At 39.0% G+C, this 24,556-nt stretch overlaps 1 protein-coding gene across 1 annotated transcript in view; it reads left to right on the plus strand.

Moving 5' to 3' along the window:
* LOC127660923 (polypeptide N-acetylgalactosaminyltransferase 2) overlaps window positions 1-24,556 on the plus strand; it is a 126,200-nt gene that overhangs the window by 68,901 nt on the left and 32,743 nt on the right. The window contains exon 3 of the mRNA XM_052151408.1: window positions 8,409-8,562. Within this exon, the coding sequence (XP_052007368.1) occupies window positions 8,409-8,562 (154 nt within the window). The remainder of the gene's footprint in view (window positions 1-8,408; window positions 8,563-24,556) is intronic.

Below are 24,556 nucleotides of genomic sequence, written 5' to 3' on the forward strand. Positions count from 1 at the left end.
TAATACATTAAGCCTTAGATATCAACATACTCTGACTACTTGTAGACTTCCTGCTTTTAAAAGCAGTTTTGCTGTAGAGTTTTGAATGCATTATTTATTTTGGTAGTTTGTTTCTATGGCATATATTCTCTCTGGAACTGAGGTCCACAGAGAGCTGTTCAGTTTAAATTTAGCAGAAACATAAGATTACATTTTAGATTTATGTATCATTGCATGCCATACAATGTGTTTCCTGCCTGTTGCAGATCTCGCAGGAAATTATCAGTAGCTGCTTGTGTCCCTATGTTACTCTTCTAATTTAGGTCACCTAAAAGATTCACACAAATTAGACAATTCTCACAGGAGTACCTGATTTCATCAGTATTATTTAAGAGGACAGATTTAAAGGGACAGTTCATGGAAAATGGTCTGCACTTATATATATCCTTAGAGGTTACCAAAGCGCTTTACACTGTGTCCCAATCACCCATTCACATTCACACTCGTACACCAATGGCCGCAAAAAACAAATAAAAAGTTCACACACATCACCCTAATTTTTTTTCCAAACCCATGTAATTTTTGTCTTATGTGGAACACAAAAGGAGATTTAGCACAATGTCCCAGCTGCTCTTTACCATATAATTGTGAGGTTATAATTATATGGTAATATAATGACCCAGTTTACATGTACTTAAGACAACTCTCTTTCCAGACCCACATCAATCAGCTTCAAACTAAAATCAAATCTAGGATTAGCTTCTTATTTCGTAATAAAGCCTCCTTCACTTTCCCAGCCAAACTCTCCCTTGTGAAAATGACTATCCTTCCAATTATTGATTTTGGTGATGTTATTTACAGAATCGCTTCAAATTCTCTCCTTAGGAAATTGGATGTTGTATATCATAGTGTCATCCGTTTTGTCACCAATGCTCCATATAACACTCACCATTGCAACCTTTACAGTTTAATCGGATGGCCTTCATTACATACCCGGCGTCAAAAACATTGGTATCTTTTTATTTATAAATGCTTATTGTGTAACACCCCACCCTATCTAAGATCATTAATTTTCAGAACAATCCCTCTATTAACCTTCGTTCAAGCAGGTATGTCACCTTGGTGGCTACTAAAGCTCAGTACTTCTTTTGGACGCCTCTCCTTCCAGTTCTCTGCTGCTAATGATTGGAATACACTTCAAAAATCTTTGAAGCTTGAATCCATTGTCCCGTTAATCACTTTTAAATTATTGTTAGCAAATTTATTGTCGGACCACTGTACATGCTAACCTGATCTGTGTACATGATTTACGGATCAGTATATTAATCATCTATGTTTATTGAGTACTACTTTGTCTTGTAATTATATGTGTAACTTATGTTTTTGTACCTCGACGCTTTTTTGGTCCAGGTCGCCATTGTAAATGAGAAAGTGTTCTCAATGTGCTTACCTGGTTAAATAAAGGTTTTATTATTATTATTATTTTATTATACTCTTTGTTTTCCAAAGTTTTTGCAGAAAGCAGTGTTCTGAAATGTCATATAAACGTGAACACTGGTTTCCTTGCACCAACGGATTAAGAGTGGTTTGACACACCAAGGTTTCTTCTGGAGAACTTGTGGCCATGTAAACTAGTGCTGAAATAATTAGTCAATGTTATCGACAACGTCGACAATAAAAAAGTGTCTAAACTTTTAATTGACGAATAGTTGTTTGATCTAATTTAATGTAACATGAGATCACATTAAACTCTGAGTACAGCACTGCAGCTCTCACCTGACTTGGGAGAGGAAGAATTACACAGTTCACAGTCCAAATGCAATCTAAACTTTCCATAAGAGAGAGGTTTTTTTTTGTGAGTTAAAGATGGATTGAAGTGAACAGAAAGGTGATGGAGGGTAGTCTTTGCCCCATTATACACTGCAACAAAATATGTTTTTGATTTGTTTTGGCTTGTTTTCCAATATAAATATGTAAAACTCTTAAAACAACATACACATTTTTAGCAATTAATACTGCAGAAGAAAAATGTGTTAACGGAGAATACATTTCTGGGAGTACAGTGGTAAAAGGGAAAATGACACACATTATCACAAACTATACCAATTTTACACACCCTCATATCTGCGTTTTATTAGGGCTGGGCGATATAGCTACAAAAATTATATCTCCATATTTTTCATCCTATTTGATATTAGAGATGTCAAGTGATGTAATTTTCTTTTGTATAGTGCTTTTTACAAACTTAATTTCAAAGCAGCTTTACAGAAAGTTAATAACAGAAAAATAAGCTGTATAGTAAATGTCTTGAGTCATAACAGTGTGGTTTAATAAACAACATGATTATAAATTGTGCCTTTTTAAAATAAATAATTAAATAAGTAATATTTGTATTTAGACCCCCAATGAGCAAACTAAAGGCAACTGTGGCAAGGAACACAAAACTCCAAAAGATGTTGAATAATGGAGAAAAATAACCTTGGGGGAAACCAGGCTCACTGTGGGGGCCAGTTCCCCTCTGGATAAACTGCATGAATATAATGCAATATTAGTTATATATTCAATGTATATCTCAATAATTATGTATTGGCTTTGAAATGGTTTAAAAGGGATTTTTTTTTAATTAATTTTATCAGAGGAACCATCATTTTATCCAAACCGCCATTGTAGTAAAGTATACTCAATATTTTAAAAGCATTAAGAATGAAAAATCTTGAGGGGCCTGGGTAGATCAGTGAGTATTGATTCTGACTAGCACCCTTGGAGTCACGAGTTTGTATCCAGTGCATGTGACTCTAGCAAGGTCTCCTAATCAACCAAATTGGCATGGTTGCTATGGAGGGTAGAGTCACATGGGGTAACCACCTCGTGATCGCTCTCAATGGGTTGTGTGATAAGATGTGCATTGATGGTAGCATGACTCTCCGCGGTGTCATAGCCACGTTATAAGATGCGCATGCAACTGAGACTTGTCCTCCACCACCCGGATTGAGGTGAGTAACTGCGCCACCACAAGGACCTATTAAGTAGGTGGAATTGGGTATTCCTAATTGGGAGAAATGGGGATAAAAAAAGAAATTATTAAAAAAATAATGAAGACATGTTTCCAGCAGTTGTTCACTAAATGAACACAAGGGAGAATTATTTTCTTTGATATGCACCTTTTTTAGATTTCTATATTACACACTACAAAACATAGTAGCCTTATAAGCATTATTTACCATCATATATTATTGTTTTTTTAATTGCAGTTTAATAATCACATAGTAGCCTTTTTGATGTTATTTGGTTAATTGTGCAGCCCTGAAGGATTGTTAATATTGGTCTACGGATGCTCTTTATGAAACTTAATGGCCAAATAAAAAAACACATTAAAATCATTGCAATATTTACTATATTGCTTTTATTTTATTTCATCATCAAAATATCGTTTACTTTTGGTATATCGCCCATTTGTATATGCTCAAATACATTTAGGGAATCCCAGAGTTTGACATAAGAGGGAAACCTCTCTATGAAACAAGCACGGCAACAATAGCAAAGTCTTCCTCAGACACCATCTTTGTCCAGAATCGCAAGGAAATCACATTGCTAGCCACATATTTGTGCGTGTAAAGAGAAACACTGCTTTCGAGTCTTGGAAAGGATTCTTGCAATAAACAACTTTCTGGTTGAAACAACTTTCATTTAACATAATCAAGTGATACTTGTTATTTTCAGCAGTTGAGTCAAGTATGCCTGGCAACATTTTTTAAAGTCCTTTAGAATTTTGAGTAATATTACATGCATATAAAATGTCCAACCAAACATGAAGTATGTGCTTGCTCTGGGTAAGACTAAGGAAAATATCATGTTGCCATGTAGAATTTTAGCCTGGTAAACTGCAACGTTCACATTCTTTCCCCTGCTGTGTGTGTGTGTGTGTGTGTGTGTGTGTGTGTGTGTGTGTGTGTGTGTGTGTGCATGTGCGCGCAGTGTGTTAGATCACTTTGTCTAAAAACTGTTAAGTGATATATGGAAGTCGCAGTGGAGATGCTCTGTTCTCCTTTTGAGCAGCTAATTAGTTTGACAGCCCCTACAGTCATTTGCCGTAGGACTAGCAATCGACCTAGCACAAGGAGCGCTTGTGTTTTTTGGGGTGTGCTTGTGTGCTTGCAGGTTTTTATACTTTAGCCTTCTACTGGGCTTCTATTTGACCCAAAGCACTGATATGCCTCTGTAATCATAAACAACTGAGATGTATTGTGCTCCATAGATGTAATAAATGTGTCTGACACTTTTTGGTGGATTGGTGCATTTGGTGCATTGCAGCTCAGTGGTGTAATTGACCGTAGCTGTATAGCTTTTAGTTTCTCAGTCACAGTGCATTCCTGTCTCGATCACTTAATGCTGTTTCCCAACCTTTGTTTATGTAACCTTATAGCCCCATCGTTATGTCTCAAGTACCCCATCATCGTCACCAAACCAGAAATGTGTTCCTTTTTTAAACTGATATTTTATTGGATATGATATATTATCATTCATATTAATCCCAAAAAATGGACAACACTTAACACACAAGTAATTATTTCTCTTTTAAAAGTTAAACAAACCAAACAAAATCTAAATCTCTGCAAGTAACCCTGGTTTGAAATCACTGCTCAACAATAGTCTTGCATTGCAAAACTTAACTAATGGCATAAAGTCTGGTCCAGATTGAAAAATGTTACAGTTCCACTCACTGACTGGATCTTAAAAACCCACATATACCCACATTTGCATATCTATTAGCTTTAAGGTCATCTATATACTAGTGAACTTCATGTTGACAATTCATTTTCAGATTTTCAAATCTCCAGTCTTTCTCCCAGCTAAAAAGACTTTGACGTCACATAGAGGTTGAGAAACAATGTCCAATCAAATGTTTTCTAGAACGAGAACACACCCTCGCCTACAACTGTTCAACGCGTCTGACTGTGTGCTGATCATGACTGATCGAACTAGTGCTGATCATGCCTTCGCTAGGCACTTCGAAGGGAGTACAATCAATGCTGTAGCGTCAATAAGAATCGCATAGGGCTGATCACTTCTGAATGGGACGCACCAACGCGGGAGCTGGATGCGAGGAAAGATGCTGGAGATGATCTATATTTTTTGTACAGTCGTATGTTTCTTGAGATATACAGCTTGATTAAGTGTCCTTTATACTTTATGTATTGTGATTTTAAACATGGATATACTATCTTTTACCTCTGTTTCTTGCTGTCTTTTCCTCATCATAAGAAAAGGCCAAGATGTGCTGTGTGTAGAGCTAGGTGTCGAGTTCAATACATTTTAGGCACCAACCGAATTGCCTCTAAACAATCGAGTATCGAAAAATGTCTTGATCCCAGAGATGCGACTCACACGTGAGGCTGTAGCGTGTATGCGTTCCAACCCCATAGATGTAAAAGATGTGGAAAAGATCAAAAGTGTGGCTTCCTTTCACCAGACTCAATGCCAACCGCACGCAATGCAATATTTGCGACAAGATAATTGCTGCCAAGACAGGCAACACAACAAATCTGATAAAGCACTTGACAGTGCATGGAATAAACTTAAGAGCAGAAAGTTGCTCCGTCTTCGACTGCAAGAAGATCGAGCTGGTGCAGTCATCCTCTCAGCATCCTCCTGCCACAGAGCTTCCTTCAGAACTACTGATGAAGGCAGCGGCGCTATGACTGGAACTCCGACAGGTATGGTTAACGTTTAGCAAATAAATCGGCTAACTTGTAGTGGTACATGCTTGTGTACTTGTTAAATAAATGTTTCTGTGCGCGGTGACGTATTTAACTACGTAACGTTAGATATTGTTTGGATGTATGGCTATAGATAGCTTGCTAAATCGATGCTAAAAATGCTTTATGGTTGACAGTAACTGATAAAGTTTAACTCGCATTAAACTAGTTATCTTGTTAAACTGTACTTATCCTTAGGGTTGGCTGAATTAACAGTTTAGCTTGTTTTTTTTTTTCCCCTATTCACATTAATGTTATAACCTCTGCCCCTGCCGACCCTGGCATGAGGAGACCAAAGGCTCAGGAGATGAGTCTTTGAGTCTGTAAAAAAAAAAAAAAGTCAACAAACTGAAAAAATTAAACCACATTTTTTTGAGGTATTGTAATCTTGTTAAAACGGATTTCATAAAGTTGGTATCAAAAAAGTATTGTGTAGGAACCGGTAACAAAGTCAAGGTATCGTATCGATATCGACATTTTTTGAACGATACCCAGCCCTAGCTGTGTGCGTTTGTGCCTGTAAATAAAGCCTATTTTTTTTTTTTAAATGAGACAAGTAGTTCGACATGTCCCACCCCAACTTCCTGTTTCAGTAAGAAATATTTCAAAACACCAAGTCGAACTGTGCTTGTCAAGGCACCTCACGTGGACTTGAAATTTGTGATTGGCAATCTGACATGCTTAGATTCAAGGGTGATCTTTTTGTGGTTGTAGGGTGCACAAAATCATACAAGCAAGATTGTAAAGTAAGCTGATTTCAGCGGTACAGGATGTAATATAGTGAAGAGAAATGCATATTTTATTACCTGTATCTCCACCCTAAACCTAACCATCTGTGGAGTAAAAATGTTTTCAGTGTCAAATGCAACCTCTGAATAGTACTGTTCACTTTTTATGCAAACTTTATTACTGCCTGATTTCAATATGGGATATGAACCCTGTTCTCCCACATTGCTAGTGCATTTCGCTTCGGTCGCACCACAAAGGAAGGTAAATGCAGTTGAGCTGATGCCGACATGTCTGATGGTGCTTGTTACTGAGTCAGCGTAATGTCGCCAATCCAAGTGTTAAGGAAACATTACAAAAACAAGGACCGAGCACAACTGTCCACAGATTTGATATACTAAAGATCTTCACCTGATTCTAGTATTTCATATAATGGTAAAAACTTTGGTATTTTTTGCTATGGAATGTGAACTTTTAAACTTCCCCAAACAGCCTGAACAGGGATTCACCCACTTTTTAAATGAAATCTTCATGCCGTCTTTGCAGGTTGTAAGCAATTGGTCATAAGGCATGAGCACCGGTCCCCTGTAGTGCATTTCAGTGACATTGGTGGGCTTCATAATGTTGACAAATGATAATTAATTATTTAAACTTCAGAGTGTCTGATGCCAACTTGAGGATTCTGGTTTGAAAGCATTGTGATGAGTCAACAGGCATCTAAATGACCACTATGTTTTTTTTTTGTATTCTTTTTACATCATTTTTGTAAAATCTCTGGCACAGGCACATGCATAGTACACCTCAATTAACATGGTGGTTGATTTGATATTTATGCCATTGTAATTATTACATAATAAGATGTAATTACATGTACAATTTTAATACAATGTAACTATCACTAAATTATACAATACTTTAATGATTTAAAGACCAATATAAGATGTGATCCATTCTGTGACACATCTGAGCTTTTTCATTGTGGTCCTGCTCCATATTTTGGAACGTTGTCCAATGTTCATTTGCAATTCCCTTGGGAGAGGTCTTGGACCTTGAATCAATGTTAGCACTCTTCTAAATGGCTATCTTCAATGGCATGTCATACTCAAGCAATTTAGCCTAATTATAATGCTGAAGACATCTGCCAGAACCCAGCTAGATTTATTGCTTTTAGTGTTTTGTAATGATAGATTATATAATTGAATTCTGCCACATGTTTGTAAGGTCTTAGTATCATCCCAGCCATCTCTTCCATTTAACTCGATGACAACAGTCTGTTAGCAGTGACTTCTGCCATGTTATTGTGGAATGTGACTGACATCAGAATGAAAAATAGCAATTTTCTTTGAGAAAAAATTGGAGCTTGTGGTTAGAAAATCATTTAAAGCAGACCATAATAGACTGGCTCCATTTGGCAAATTTTCTCATATTTTATCATTTGGCAAATGTCCCCAGTGACAGATTCACCCGATTTATAATTTACAAAAAAAAAAATTTGTAGCCAGCAACTTTCACGTCCCTTTTGGCAGCTGTGATTTATAATGTAATAATGGACAGTAGAGCATTTGAGGTGTTTATCTTGAAAGCTTGGCTCAGAGAGATGCCTCTCAGAAACATAAGCAATTTTTTCAAGAACACGCATACTTTGTTCTGTGTATTATAGTATCGAACTTTATCCTTGGTGATGTGTTATGATACAGGTGTCTTTGTGAAATTGCAAACATAAAGTGACTGATAAATTGATAGTTCCACATTTAAAATGGAAACTAGTCTAACCAAATGTTACAGTAATCGATCCTCCGTATTAGGTTAAAAATTTTAGCTTTTTTCTCTTGAAAATAAATTAATAATATTTAAGGATAACATGTTTTGGGCTTTTTTAAATTTTTTATTATTTTGTTTCAAAATAGGTGTCTCGTGTACTCATATCCATAATTTTTTATTTTTCAGGTAAGGTTAGGTGGCAGGACTTTGACCAGGATCTGTACGTGGGAGCAACCGTAGTGAAGCCAGGGCAGGATCCCTATGCCCGCAACAAGTTCAACCAGGTTGAGAGTGACAAACTCAGAATGGACCGCAGCATCCCTGACACAAGACATGACCAGTAAGTCCCTGTCCACACTTTTGGCTTTCAGTAACTCGATGTTCTGAAAATCTGGTGTGGATCTTTCAGCTCAACTCCTTTCAAGTTACTATCATGGCTGAATATTGCATACAGGCCCACTATACACACATTCTAATTAGAATGGTGTTCATTTGTTTCTGCAGTTTATAGTGCACGAAAGTGATCTAAAATACATTGTTTATGATATACTGTCCAATTCTTTTTCTCCATGGGCATTAAAACAAATTCTGCTATTAAGAGTTGTAAGACTTGAACCAAACCAATCAGCTCTGTGATGAGTCACAATATTAAAAAAAGTGTACTGAACTTCCAAAAATAAATAAAATAAAGACAAAGATAAAAGACTGTACACTTTAATATATTTTTGTGAGAGCCTGTACTACAGTGCCATAAAGCATTGTTAAGACCCAATTGAATTAAAACAATGGTACAATGTACAACTGTTTATTTGTAGTTTTTTTTTTTTTAAGTATGAAAACTAGATTTTACAAATTTTTAGCTAAATATTCAGATATATGTAAACATTTAAATAGTTTAAGAGTGAAGATGTCTAACCTGATTACGTCATGGACTGCCTCATGCAAGTGGAATGTTGCTGCTCTATTCATGACTATGGGTAGTGTATTTCCTCACAGCAGTTTGGCAACTAAACATTTTATTTATTTATTTTTTAAATAAAGTTGAACTAACTCTGAATTGCTTCTACAGAAGCATATATCATTGCTTCAACCTCCAAGCTCATGGTAGATATGTCTTGAAAGGTTTAATAAATGTCTTTATGGAGAAGATGAATGGGATGTTTTTCTTTTCTAACATTGAACTGCAGCTTCAAGACTGAAATGCACTTATAGTTGCTTTTTTATATTACACAACATATTGTGTAACTTATCCATTACCTAATATATCTAATTATTATAGTGTACTTATTATGTTGCCTTACTCTACAAGAAATTATGAATGTGATCTACAGAGTGTCAGTGCTTCTTTATCCAAATCAGAAATTAATTGTACAAATACATTTTGGCTGATTTTATCCCAAAGAGAGGCCTGCCTTTTAACCAGGAGATGCTTATACTGCACAATGAAGCATATCTGCCTTAATCACCCTGCAAATCAGTCTTTTTTTTTTTTTTTTTTCCCCCCCAGAGGCTCATCTTCATCCTTCAGTCTCTCAAAGTTTCCTTGAAAAACAGCAGATTGTGTTTGAGGCTAACATGTTTGTCATAGATATCAAGGGAGAATTTACAGGATTGAATCATTTTGTTGACTTGAATGCGTGCAAGTAGAGAGGTGAGGAAAGTAAATTAGTAGTTAAGATGGACAATGGAGATTGTCCCCATAGATGCAGTAAGTGTTTTTTGCTGTATTGAATCTCATCAGCTCTACAGTACCAGCCAAATTGTGGCTTTTGGAAAATTATAACTAACATAAAATAATTGTACATAATGAGAAATATACCTTTTTTAAAGCTCATGATGTGCTGTACCAATTACAATGTATTTACACAAGTCTACCTGTATAATGCACCTGAACATGGCTTAATCCTTTTTTCAAAAAGCTTCAGGATCTTTATAAATGCTATCTGGTCCCCTGAATGTAACATCTATACAGCTGCACTTAGACTGTATCGATTGCATAAGGTTTCTATCAAACACTCAATTTACTGATGTGTTATTATGACCAGAGAATGTAACCGTCTTTGTCGGGATTCAGGCAGCCTAGATATCATCACATAACCTCTTCTCAGAAAATATATTCTTATTTTGGAAGGCTGATGTAAATGCAATGGTGGTTTGGTACTTCTTACGAGCATAAATTGGTCCCACAGCCTGATGTTGTCTAAAGAGTTAACACTGCCCAATGATGAATTAGTGTTCATTTTTTAGGGTGTGATGTTAGATGGAGTATAGAAAATTGCTCTTTTTTTTTTTTTTTTTTTTTTTATGCTGATGAGTTGCCAAAATATCGAGGGCTTCAGTTTTCAAAAAATCTATAAATGTAACATTTTGTTATGTCACTGACCATTTGGAAATGTAAGTTGTTCCATACCTTGTTTGGGCAAGTTTAATTTTTAGGGTTTAATCATGCAGTGGCCCCAAATACTATTTGGGTACTTTAGGATGCTTAATTCACACTAAAAATGAATGAGTATAATTGCAGTAATGTCATACCAAAAGTTGGGTTATGTAAATAAATGATGTTAGACATTTTCTTAGAACTAGCTACAAATTTTTTGCACCATTTTTGCCACTACTTTAAACAAACTGGCCCCAAAATAATATTTAGTGGATGTATGAAATTAAACTCAGATGTAGTTCATCACATTAAAGGGGTTGTGTCATGAGGAATCTGATGACATAAGATGTCTTTCTACTATAAAAACTGTAATTTTCAGAACTCAAAACTTAATCCCCAATGCAATAAATGCATTTATTGAAATCAAGCTGCAAAAACTGCTTGTGTTCTAATTCCACAGCTTCCCAATGTCACTAATGGGGGGCCCATTAATTCATGACCGCCTCTACAGCAACAAAATCAACGCATACTCTGCATTACATCAGTCCTGGATGCATTCTTGCACCCATCTGCGCTATTTTTAATTGTTGGTGTATGTAAACATGATTTGTAGTGAGCTTTGCAAAGGACCTGTTTTTGAAGGATGGGGCAGTTAAAAACGCTATTGTACGCGATCGCAAAACCGTAAGCAAACGGTTTCATTCATGAGTATTTCAAATGTCATAACTGTTTGAGGGCCAGGGTAGTTCAGCAAGTAAAGACAAAGACTACCACCCCTGGAGTCGTGAGTTCGAATCCAAGGTGGACTGAGTGACTCCATCCAGGTCTCCTAAGCAACCAAATTGCCCCGGTTGCTAGGGAGGGTAGAGTCACATAGGTAAGCTCCTCGTGGTCGCTATAATGTGGTTCTTGTTCTTGGTGGGGCGCATGGTGAGCTGTGCATGGATGCCGCGGACAATAGCTTGAAGCCACCACACACACTATACCTCTGCGGTAACACACTCAAGCCACGTGATAAGATGTGTGGATTGGCGGTTTCAGACGCAGAGGCAACTGAGAGTTGTCCTCCCCCACCCGCATTAAGGTGAGTCCCTACACCACCTCGAGGACTTGGAGCACACTGGAAACTGGATATTCCAAATTGGGGAGAAAAAAAAAATGTCATGACTGTTTGATCGTTTATGGCAATACTGCACATACAGTAACTGATGAGTTTCAGATATTTGGATGCAATGTGTTGGATGTGTGTTGTGTAAACCCTGACATTTAGTGTTATAATGTTGTGGAGTTCGGTCATTCTCTTCCAATTGAGTTTCAAGTATGACTGTATTTGAGGGGCTGTATGATGTTAGCCAATCATAAGTGTGTGTTTGCGTTGAAGTTTAAAGGAGGTGCTTAGACCAAAGCCGAGAGTTTCAGACAGACGGCCAGAGATGGGTTGCAAAATGTCTCTTTTGTTGGAAAAAGAAAGAAAAAACATTTCTAACATTTATCAGTTGACCTCAGGGAAAATAATAAAATTATTTATAAAATTAAAAATAAGAGTATGGCAAGACCTGTTTAATTTACACTATAAACCCATTTTCCACAAATATTAATAACTACAAAGTATCCAAACACTTTTTGTCTTTATTTTGAACATTGTATCTATTGTTTTATAATTTGAAACCTAATAAACATCTTTTGGTGAAATTATTTGCTTGGTGTTTTCTGCTTCTTTAAGAAAATTTCCACTAGAAGTATGGCATAAGTGTCAAAATACTTTTTGTACCCATTGTATGTCCAATAGTTTGCCCACAAAAGTCCAGGCATTTAAATAACTTTTTTCGACATTTCATTCATTGGTCTATTAAAAGGTTTATGGAGAATGCTTGCTTAAGCGCCGTGTCACCCATGGTGGGTATAGGCGATATCCTTTGAAATCTGTCGCCATTGCAGTCTGTCACCTGCGATTGAAGCTAGATGTTGTTGCCATGATTTGTCGTATTGTTTTTGGCTGAGGCCGAATGGTTTCATAATGAATGATTGCGCTACTTTGTGGAAGTCTCTCTGGGTCGTCATCTGGACGCCACCTTTCGGACGTTTCCAGGTTGGTCCAGGTAGTGCTGTGAAAGTTTGTATGGGGAGACGGTTCGGATGCATCCGCAGGACATGTCCTATCCATTTCCAGTGCCGAAAATTTATTGTGGAGCATAGGGGTTCTTTTATACCACAATGTTCAACGTATGGAGAATCACAGTAGAAAACAATCCACAAACATTCACTACAGAATCCATTGCCACTGTCTGTGCTCGTGTCACTTTGGTGTCACATATCATCACTCTATAAGCAATCATTACAGGTGTTTTGAAGAGCCCAGCATGTAGAGTAAAGATGCGGTTGGTTTTGGTTGGCCAGCGAATGCTGTGTTCCACTGTTGTTTCCATGGCTAGGCTTGCAGTGCTGGGCTCACAGGACTCACTGATTTACTGTTGACATGCAGGAAGGCTTGTCAAGGAGGAGGGCAGCCCACTTGTCCGGTCTCTGTAGTTTGCTTGGAAGATGCTGCCCTCTAAGGAAAATACCCTCCCTTTGCACATGATGTGCTTGACCCTAAGAATTTATTATTATTAGTAGTAGTAGTATTTTAATAGTCATACAATATTTTTACCAAATAAAATTGTGGTTTGTGGTTACAGGAAGAATTTTTGGCATGACTTTTGTTTATATCATACAGCAGTAAGCTACTTGGATACTACAAAGTTCCTGACCTCAAGCCATTCAGTTCCCACCTGGGATGTGAAAGTACAATTTGGTGTTGGATGTTTGTTACCATTTAAAAAACACAGCCAATACTTCCAGGAATTCAAGTGCTCTTTAATTACCAGGCAATGAGGCTTGAAAAATATATTATGATTAAACAAATCAACAACTCGCCATAAAAAGTTGCTTTAAGTTTATATATATATATATATATAATAGTAAGCTGGTAACAGATACTTGAATGATGAGAACCATTATTTTCGGTGGGTTTTTTGGAGATACTAAATTAGTCTGTTCATCTTTACTTACTTCACCTCTTGAGCATGACCATTAAAGGCCTGCCACTTTCAAAATCCCTGTAAACTGCCTGTGATCAGGCATTCACTTTCAGAAGGATAACTGTATGCCTTGGCCTGTGCCTGTATGACTTTTGTGAATATCACACAGTTTTACCCACCATTACAAGTGCCAGAGCATTCATGAAGTCATCAACTGAAGTCTACATGAGCCACATACACAAACATTTACCTAATGTTGTGTGACTACTACACTGACTGTGCCATTTAAGATGTGTTTCTTGTCCATACTGTCCAATTCTATTTTCCATTTCTCCCCTTTTGTGACCATATTTGATTCATCCAGGTCTTCAAAGTTAAAAGTGTTGTTTGTCACATACACATTAATTCAATTGCAGTGAAATGTTTCATCTGCCCATCACCATGAGCATCACCATTATCATTAAAAAGAAAATGAAATGATAGATTACTAGAAAGTGAAAAGTAAACACTGTATATATACACATAGTTTAAATAAAGGAGGACCAGTGAAGCAGTAGAAAGCATGGTATGCATTGTAAATGTCAATCATAAAGGTGCATTATGTGTAGAAATTTGACAGAGTGCCTTATTGACCATATTTTCCTCAAACAAAGATAAAAACACAATTTTGTTTGTGAATGTCCTTGTTCGTAAATGTGTGCATCCATTGTGTACCAAGTATGCATAATTTTTGTTGGGCTCCGCTTGATGTTGCAATGTCATGTGAACTGGACATCTGTTTTAGTCATTTGGCAGGGAATGTTATTGGCACAACATCGAAAATGTTGTTGATGGCCCTTATAGTGATTTGGTTGGAGTTTTAAGGCCAGTGTTAATAGATGTGTGTTTGGAAATATAGCATGAGACTGATCTGAGAAATAAGATGTTAAGTTAATATCCTGAATTGATCCAAATGATGGGCCCTTATTACGTTCTGGTGTTTGGAATGCGGAAGTAAATCATACCATGGAAAACCAAATCAAAGCGTATGGAGGTTAAAAGGGAGACCAGCAGATGTTATTGTGTAGATTTAATAGTGTATAGAAATAAATGATGAATAAATCAAACTCTATAATGTTTCCACAACTTTCCAAAATGTAGAAGATGGGTTATGGTAGTTAGAAAAGAGAAAGATGGCAAATATGCTGTGACTCCTTTAGCAGCTTTATTTCAAAATGTAAATGTGAGTTAATTTAAATGCATTTAATAATGTGTCCAGTGCAGTCAATTCTCGTCAAAACTACAAAATGGAATTTCTCAAATCACATTAAGACTTCTGATTAATTCATTTATAAAAAAGTAAACAAATCACTCACCCTCCACTTTAAAAAGAGATATCCTTTAATTAAGATTTTGTAGCCAACTCTTCGGTTAATGCCAGGCTAATATATTACAGTGCACAATAATATACTGTACAATATACAATAACTAATGTACATTTTACCCTTTGAGCTCGGATTGTCGGCATGCCCGCTGAGAAACACAATTATCAAAATATTAATAACTCCAGTCTTGACCAACAAATAATGTATTGAGCTTAAAATTGAAAGCTTAGCTGTACTTTACAATACATGCAGGCATTATGACCAAAACTGAAAGTCCTTTTGAAATTTGCAAACTAATCAGAAGTGTTCTGTTTTGATTATTTATTCATAATTTGGCATTGTACATATTATTGGTAAAAATATCAAACTGATCAAATACCCATGTGTCAATTGTTGTTGGAAAGCTCTCCAAGAATAGAATACAACCAGCCTATTTGTTTTACTCAGAGACTAATATATTGCAAGTAATAGCTAGTACATGTCCTTGAGATACAAGTTACATGTAAACAGATGTTGCTTATAAGCAGTGTTTTTGATAACTTCATGAAAAATAAACACAACATTCCCATTAAAATTAGCCCATAATCAGATGCATACATTATTAGATAATCCACATGAAGCACAACATGTACAGAGCACATAATGTGCAAGGCTAAAAACACATTAGCTTTCATGAATCGGATAACTTGATCGGAATTATGTAGTATGTTGTCCAGTGTCATGGAATGATAAAACAATCGTATTAGGAATCAGATCGCTGCAACCAGAGGTGGAAGTAATCCAAATATGTGCAGAGAGGTTTGTTCACTAATTACTTATGGCCACCAGGAGGTGTGCCAAGAACATAACACAGGCTCAAATGAGGGCTTAAATGACATAGAATGGAACTGAATGAGATCTTGTTACTTGTGCCTGCATGCTTTGAGAGAGATCATATCTTTTGTCCAGGGCTACTCAATAGGCGGACTCCAGTCCAGATCTGGACCGAATGACAATTCAATCCGGACCGAGATCTAAATCTTTGTGCTAATTATTTGACACCACGCTAAGTGATTGTGTAGGCATACGTGTATACGCACAGAGTGCGAATAGCACGTTCAGCACTAGAGATAAATATTTTGTGTGTCTTAGATCCTGTGCTAACCAGCTGGCCACCCATCTTCACACTGATTTTCAATAGATCACTGGATCGGTGTGAATTCCCATGCTGCTTCAAACACTCAATCATCATTCATGTCCCAAATAAACCAAAAATTACGGGACTTAATGACTACAGACCTGTCTCCATTATGTCTGTGGTCATGAAATCATTTGAGAGACTGGTGTTGGCCCACCTGAAGACATCACTGAACCCTTTCTAGATCCCCTTCAATTTGCTTATCAAGCAAACAGGTCTGTGGAGGATGCAGTCAACATGGGATTGCATCATATCCTGTAACATATGGACAGACCAGGGACATTTGCAAGGATCCTTAATCTGGACTTCAGTTTGGTTTTTCAACACCATCCCAGCTGTACTCCAGACAAAACTACATCAGCTCTCTGTTCCCATGTCTATCTGTCAGTGGATTACCAGCTTTCTGACAGATGAGCAGCAGCTTGTGAGACAGGAAATTCACTTCCAGCACCTGTACTATCAGCACTGGTGACCCCCAAGGATGTGTGCTCTCCCCACTACTCTTATCCCTCTACAACAATGACCGAATCACCAAGAGCCCCTCTGTCAAGCTCCTGAAGGTTTGCAGAGGACACCACTGTCATTGGCCTCATCTTAGATGATGAGTCTGCATATAGAAGGGAGGTTAAACAGCTTGAATGTCTGGTGCAGTCAAAACAACCTGAAGCTGAACACGCTCAAAACAGTGGAGGTGATTGTGGACTTTAGGAGAAACAACCCAACACTGACAGCACTGTGGCAGCAGTAGAGTCATTCAGGTTCCTGGGCACTACCATCCCACAGGAACTGAAGTGGGAGACCCGCAACGATTCCATTTTGAAAAAGTCCCAGTTGAGGAAGTTCAACCTGCCAATGCCGGTGCTGATACAGTTCTACTCCGCAGTCAGTGAGTTTGTCCTCTGCACTTCAATAAATGTCTGGTTTGGTTCAGCTACGAAATCAGATATCAGAAGACTACGAAGGACAGGTAGGACTGCTGAGAAATTTATTGGTTGCCTCCTGCCCTCCCTTCAATAACTATACACTTTCAGAGTGAGGAAAAAGGCTAGAAAATCACTCTGGACCCCACTCACCCTGCCCTCTATCTGTTTGAACTGTTGCCTTCTGGCCGACAATTCAGAGCTCTGAGCACCAGAACCGTCAGGCACAGCAACAGATTTTCCCCTCAGCCTATCCATCTCATGAACAGTTAAAACCGCCTCATTGAGCAATAATTATGTGCAATTCAGAGTCTAGTCTTTTTTATATTGATCCAACACATCCAACATCTTCTGCCAGATTTGTATTAGATTTGCACTGTGTGTGTGTGTGTGTGTGTGTGTGTGTGTGTGTGTGTGTGTGTGTGTGTGTGTGTGTGTTCTATGCATACTTTTGTTTTCTATTCAGTTTTTATTGATGTATTTTAAATTATTTCTTATTATCTATGTCTTGTTGCTGTTTTGTAGTGTTGGGCTCTGGAAGCTCCTGTCACCAAGACAAATTATTTGTATGTGTAAGCATACTTGGCAATAAAGCTGATTCTGATTCTTGAAAATAAGATGACATGTATGATGCCTTTCTAGGTTTGCTGTAAATTTGTTTTGAAAAAAGCTTGACCAATTTTTCCCTGTAGTGTTTCAGGTGCAAGTCTTGTCATTATATATCCATGAGTTTCCCTCCTGGAGATCAGCTGATGGTGCAGATGACATTATCCTTCTTGTAAGTCGTCTCATCACTGCACTTTCTCCATCCCTGCAGTGTGTGAACTGCATTCCCAATCCAATATGCACAGAAGACACAGGCTAAACCTTGTGTTTTTAAAGGGATGGTTCACCTAAATTAAGGTTCCAAACTCGTTTGACTGACTGACTTCTGTGGAATACAAAAGGAGATGTTAAATGTAAGGGACTGACATCCTCTGTTACCATTCACTATCATTGTAGGGAAAAAAAGAGCAGCATCATACATTCATCAGAATTGCTCCACTGTAGGGGTTGCAGACTAGTCGACACCATCAGTCTGAAGTTGACTTGTTGCTCAACAATTGATTTATAAATCTGTAGGAAATACAGTGGCTGTGATGCCTGGTGGATCTGTACTGAAAAGGTGAAGTGGCTCAAATGTAGGCTGTAATGTTCTGTCAGACTGTCCTTAAAAGATGCACAAACAGAATGCACTTCAGAACTGGTGTTTGTTTAGGGTGTCGCTCTGCTTAATCCAACGTACAGTATCAAGGTGTCAACAAAAATCGTACGTGTTTTCTTTAACTGCACATAGCATTGCATTAACACTGATAATGTTTAGAACATTCAATAGACTACTCTCATATAGATGAGACACATACTACGGTAACCTTCAATTTATGCAAATTGGCCTTTTAAATATAACCAAAATACTAGTGTTATGCTGATATGAATTCCGTTCTCTCCTTCAAGAACACTATTAGGTGACAGTTAGAAAAGTGCTTCAAGTTGGATCCGATGACCTGATGGAATTGAACCTGACTGTCAAATTTGTGTTTTGGGACATCTGACTTGGATGCCGCTCACTCCTTCAAGAACGTCATTCGGCAGTGTGTTGGTTTGGGGGTTGAATGACGTCACAAGTTGAAATCAACTCTACTAATGGGCTAGACTAGTCAACATTTTTAAAAATCAGTAGTTGTGCAACCCCTACTCGACTGTGTTCTTCAGAGGAAAGAAGTCATATATTTGAATTGCATAAGACATTTTTTTTGGAGGCAAATTATCTCTAAAACAACTGTGACCATTTTAATGGTCAGAACGTAGAGTTTGTTTGTTAGAATGCCATCCTTTTGTATTTTTTCACAAAAGTAAGGAGTTCCTCACTCTAGATTTCTGCTCCATTTAACTTTTGTTAAATATTTACCCAGAGCTGAAAGTATGAAGCACATTTACTTAATTCAATAGTCTTAATTCACTCTTTAAAAAACGTACCTAAGCTGCTAACAAGGACCACATGCTGTTTGTTTACTCTTGAGAGACTCTGCTTCTGTTTTGTTAGCCCTGATGACAGCAGGCCACGTGTTTTATTGGAAATGTTTCTGGCGAGAATAGCTGTTGTCTCGCTGAGGCCGGATCCCATGCCTGGTGTTCAGACCACATCACTGCATGCCAATCAATTAATGAAGCATAACTTTTTGCATGTGTCTGTATCTGTGTTTCTCATTCAGTATCAATTTATTACAAAATTCCTTTGTTACATTAATTTATGGGCTACTCTCTGGTCATAGATCCATTCACCATCTAATGATTTGAACTGGCTTTGATGTTATTGCACAGCAAGTATACCTACATTAAAAATGTCATCTGAAGTCAGAACATTTCTATTAGCTGTTGAATTCAGCTGTAACAGTGGAGGTCTTTTTGAGCTTATTTGGTGCCATGCTGTGAGGTTGGAGGCCAGTGGATTGAATTGTGCCAAAGGGATATGCTCTAAAAAGCTCTTCTAGTCAAAGCACCCATTCCGTTGCTGCTCTACTGCTCAGCTATTCCTCTTGAGACCTCCAGCAAACGGCGCAAGAAATTTATGCTGGCCTCAATGCATGATTGGGAAGTCCAAGGGAGTATAATAGTATAAATACTTACCTTTTCAATGCTTCGAACGTTAAAGAGCAACATGCAGGTTGGACACCCCTATATAGCATAGTGTATGTTGATGATAAAACAACTAGATTTTCTGAACTGGAGTAATATATTATGAGGTGCCCCTAGGGACATTATTCAGAATTACCATGCACATACATGTACTTTTCCTCTCACATACACATATGAAACCAAATTCATTCACATACTATAGTGAAATGCTCACACACATACAAGTGAAATGCTTTTACAAACACAACTGAAACGCTCTCATACATACAACTGAAAATATTACGCTCACACACACAACTGAAATGCTCACACACACGCAACTGAAATGCTCTCACACACTAACTGAAATGCTCTCACACACGCAACTGAAATGCTCTCACACACGCTAACTGAAATGCTCTCACACACGCAACTGAAATGCTCTCACACACGCTAACTGAAATGCTCTCACACACACACAACTGAAACGCTCACACACACACAACTGAAATGCTCTCACACACACAACTGAAATGCTCACACACACACAACTGAAATGCTCTCACACACACAACTGAAATGCTCTCACACACGCAACTGAAACGCACTCACACACACAACTGAAATGCTCTCACACACACAACTGAAATGCTCTCACACACGCAACTGAAACGCACTCACACACGCAACTGAAATGCTCTCATACATACAACTAAAATGATTACACTCTCACACACACAACTGAAAAGCATTTCAGTATGTTGTATGAAAGCATTTCAGTATGTTGTATGAAAGCATTTCAGTATGTTGTATGCAAGCATTTCAGCTGTGTGTGTGAGAGCATTTCAGCTGTGTGTGTGAGAGCGTTTCAGTTGTGTGTGTGAGCGTTTCAGTTGTGTGTGTGAGAGCATTTCAGTGGAAACGGAAGCACATTTCAGTTGAAACGGAAGGTGGTTAAAGTACCCACTCCACTCCAGTTGGTGGCAGTAGTGTATGGCGCTTAATTTTGGACAAAACAGCGCAAGCGTAAAAACACAGCGCGCAAGTGAATTTCAACAGTGTGAGCACCATGACACAGCTCGCGACGTAAAATTTAAACCTGCAGAACTTGCAAATCACAAACTCGAGCACAAAAATATGATTGTGCACACAAATTAACAAGTCCCACACACGCGAAGTTCTTTTCTGCACACGCACGAGTTCTTTTCCTATGGGAAGCCAAACAAAGCAAAAGTGGGACGAGACAGCGGGGTTTACAGAGCTCGCGCCGCGCTGACATGTCATCTGCGCGGTTCAATGGTCCGAGCCGCGCGGCCAGTTCGTCAGCGCAGCGCGGACGTGTTTCCTAGCGACACCCAATGGGCAGCGGCGCGAACAATCCTCAACAGCGCTGCGCTGACCAATTTAAACAGCGCAGCGCAAACCATACATGCAAATTAATGTAGGCCCTACAATAAAGAAACCCTCCTTCCTTACAAAAAATTGGTTCTCTGCTGAAGTTTAGCAGTTTTTCCCTACAGAAGACAAAGAAGAAGAAAGACAAGATGAAATGCATACATTTCTTATGTTTATTATCTTTAATAGTGTTAGTAAAGAGTAGTGTTGTGATATATATATATATATCTGTATAATGTTTTAGAATGACCTTAGCAGAAGGTTGGCGTGCTCCTCAAGACGACTACTGATATTGAAAGTCATTGAAGTTTCTGCTTTGTACAGCTCTTTCCGTAGCCTCTATACATATGTGCAGTTCTTCAAAGTAGGGTATCGACGCACAACACTACTCTTTACTAACACTATTAAAGATAATAAACATAAGAAATGTATGCATTTTCATGTTGTCTTTCTTCTTCTTTGTCTTCTGTAGGGAAAAACTGCTAAATTTCAGCAGAGAACCAATTTTTTGTAAGGAAGGAGGGGTTTCTTTATTGTAGGCCTACATTAATTTGCATGTATGGTTTGCACTGCGCTGTTTAAATTGGTCAGCGCAGCTGTTGAGGATTGTTCGCGCGCTGCCCACTGGGTGTCGCTAGGAAACACGTCCGCGCTGCGCTGATCTAACTGGCCGCTGCTCGGACCATTGAACCGCGCAGATGACATGTCATGCGGCGCGAGCTCTGTAAACCCCCGCTGTCTCGGCCCCACTTTTGCTTTGTTTGGCTTCCCATAGGAAAAGAACTCGTGCGTGTGCAGAAAAGAACTCGCGTGTGTGGGACTTGTTAATTTGTGTGCACAATCATATTTTTGTGCTCGAAGTTTGTGATTTGCAAGTTCTGCAGGTTTAAATTTTACGCGCGAAGCTGTGTCATGGTGCTCACACTGTTGAAATTCACTTGCGCGCTGTGTTTTTGCGCTATGCTGTTTTGTCCAAAATTAAACGCCATACACTACTGCCACCAACTGGAGTGGAGTGGGTACTTTAACCACCTTCCGCTTCAACTGAAATGTGCTTCACGCTTACAACTGAAATGCTCTCACACACACAACTGAAATGCTCTCACACACACAACTGAAATGCTTGCATACAACATACTGAAATGCTTTCATACAACATACTGAAATGCTTTTCAGTTGTGTGTGTGAGAGTGTAATCATTTTAGTTGTATGTATGAGAGCATTTCACTTGTGTGTGCGAGAGCGCGTTTCAGTTGTGTGTGAGAGCGCGTTTCAGTTGTGTGTGTGAGAGCATTTCAGTTGTGTGTGTGAGAGCATTTCAGTTGTGTGTGTGAGAGCATTTCAGTTGTGTGTGTGAGAGCGTTTCAGTTGTGTGTGTGAGAGCGTTTCAGTTGCGTGTGTGAGAGCGTTTCAGTTGCGTGTGTGAGAGCGTTTCAGTTGCGTGTGTGAGAGCGTTTCAGTTGCGTGTGTGAGAGCGTTTCAGTTGCGTGTGTGTGAGCGTTTCAGTTGCGTGTGTGAGAGCGTTTCAGTTGTGTGTGTGAGAGCGTTTCAGTTGTGTGTGTGAGAGCATTTCAGTTGTGTGTGTGAGAGCGTTTCAGTTGTGTGTGTGAGAGCGTTTCAGTTGCGTGTGTGTGAGCGTTTCAGTTGTGTGTGTGAGAGCATTTCAGTTGTGTGTGTGAGAGCGTTTCAGTTGTGTGTGTGAGAGCGTTTCAGTTGCGTGTGTGAGAGCGTTTCAGTTGCGTGTGTGAGAGCGTTTCAGTTGCGTGTGTGAGAGCGTTTCAGTTGCGTGTGTGTGAGCGTTTCAGTTGCGTGTGTGTGAGCGTTTCAGTTGCGTGTGTGAGAGCGTTTCAGTTGCGTGTGTGTGAGCGTTTCAGTTGCGTGTGTGAGAGCGTTTCAGTTGCGTGTGAGAGCGTTTCAGTTGCGTGTGTGTGAGCGTTTCAGTTGCGTGTGTGAGAGCATTTCAGTTGCGTGTGTGTGAGCGTTTCAGTTGCGTGTGTGTGAGCGTTTCAGTTGCGTGTGTGAGCATTTCAGTTGCGTGTGTGTGAGCGTTTCAGTTGCGTGTGTGTGAGCGTTTCAGTTGCGTGTGTGAGCATTTCAGTTGCGTGTGTGTGAGCGTTTCAGTTGCGTGTGTGAGAGCATTTCAGTTGCGTGTGAGAGCGTTTCAGTTGCGTGTGTGTGAGCGTTTCAGTTGCGTGTGTGAGCGTTTCAGTTGCGTGTGTGTGAGCGTTTCAGTTGCGTGTGTGAGCATTTCAGTTGCGTGTGTGTGAGCGTTTCAGTTGCGTGTGTGAGAGCGTTTCAGTTGCGTGTGTGTGAGCGTTTCAGTTGCGTGTGTGTGAGCGTTTCAGTTGCGTGTGTGTGAGCGTTTCAGTTGCGTGTGTGAGCATTTCAGTTGCGTGTGTGTGAGCGTTTCAGTTGCGTGTGTGTGAGCGTTTCAGTTGCGTGTGTGAGCATTTCAGTTGCGTGTGTGTGAGCGTTTCAGTTGCGTGTGTGTGAGCGTTTCAGTTGCGTGTGTGAGCATTTCAGTTGCGTGTGTGTGAGCGTTTCAGTTGCGTGTGTGAGAGCATTTCAGTTGCGTGTGAGAGCGTTTCAGTTGCGTGTGTGTGAGCGTTTCAGTTGCGTGTGTGAGCGTTTCAGTTGCGTGTGTGTGAGCGTTTCAGTTGCGTGTGTGAGCATTTCAGTTGCGTGTGTGTGAGCGTTTCAGTTGCGTGTGTGAGAGCGTTTCAGTTGCGTGTGTGTGAGCGTTTCAGTTGCGTGTGTGTGAGCGTTTCAGTTGCGTGTGTGTGAGCATTTCAGTTGCGTGTGTGAGAGCGTTTCAGTTGCGTGTGTGAGAGCATTTCAGTTGCGTGTGAGAGCGTTTCAGTTGCGTGTGTGAGAGCGTTTCAGTTGCGTGTGTGAGAGCGTTTCAGTTGCGTGTTTAGATGTTTCAGTTGCGAAACATCTAAAGTGCCTAAAACGTTTGCACAGTACTGCAAGTGTGATTAAAACCAAGCAGAACAGTCAACAGATCAACTGGACAACATAGGCGACTAAGATGAGTTGAGAGCCTGAAGAACGATGGCAAATGCCAAGAAGCTTGAAAGCATTACAACTTGTCGAATTTGCCGAACTAAGGTGTTGTGTCCCAGTGCTACAGTACTGTACATCAAACATGTTTTATTTACGCCAACATTACCGTGCAAATCAGTGGATTTGTAAGGCCGAAACGGCAGCAGCAAGTTGCAATTAACAGACAACATCTCCCAGCTGACATTCGGTGTGATCACATAAACAGCAAGACACTCATATCTATAAAAAACCAGCTTATTAAAAAAAACGACAATGTAAGAAACCTGCGATTTACGTGAGACTTATTATTCTCTGATTTTGACGTCGAAATGTAAATGGCCATGAGCACAACACTTGCACACATTGGATAATAGGTTTTCG

This window comes from Xyrauchen texanus, chromosome 20, assembly GCF_025860055.1.
Source record: "Xyrauchen texanus isolate HMW12.3.18 chromosome 20, RBS_HiC_50CHRs, whole genome shotgun sequence".
In the NCBI taxonomy this organism is placed as follows: domain Eukaryota; kingdom Metazoa; phylum Chordata; class Actinopteri; order Cypriniformes; family Catostomidae; genus Xyrauchen; species Xyrauchen texanus.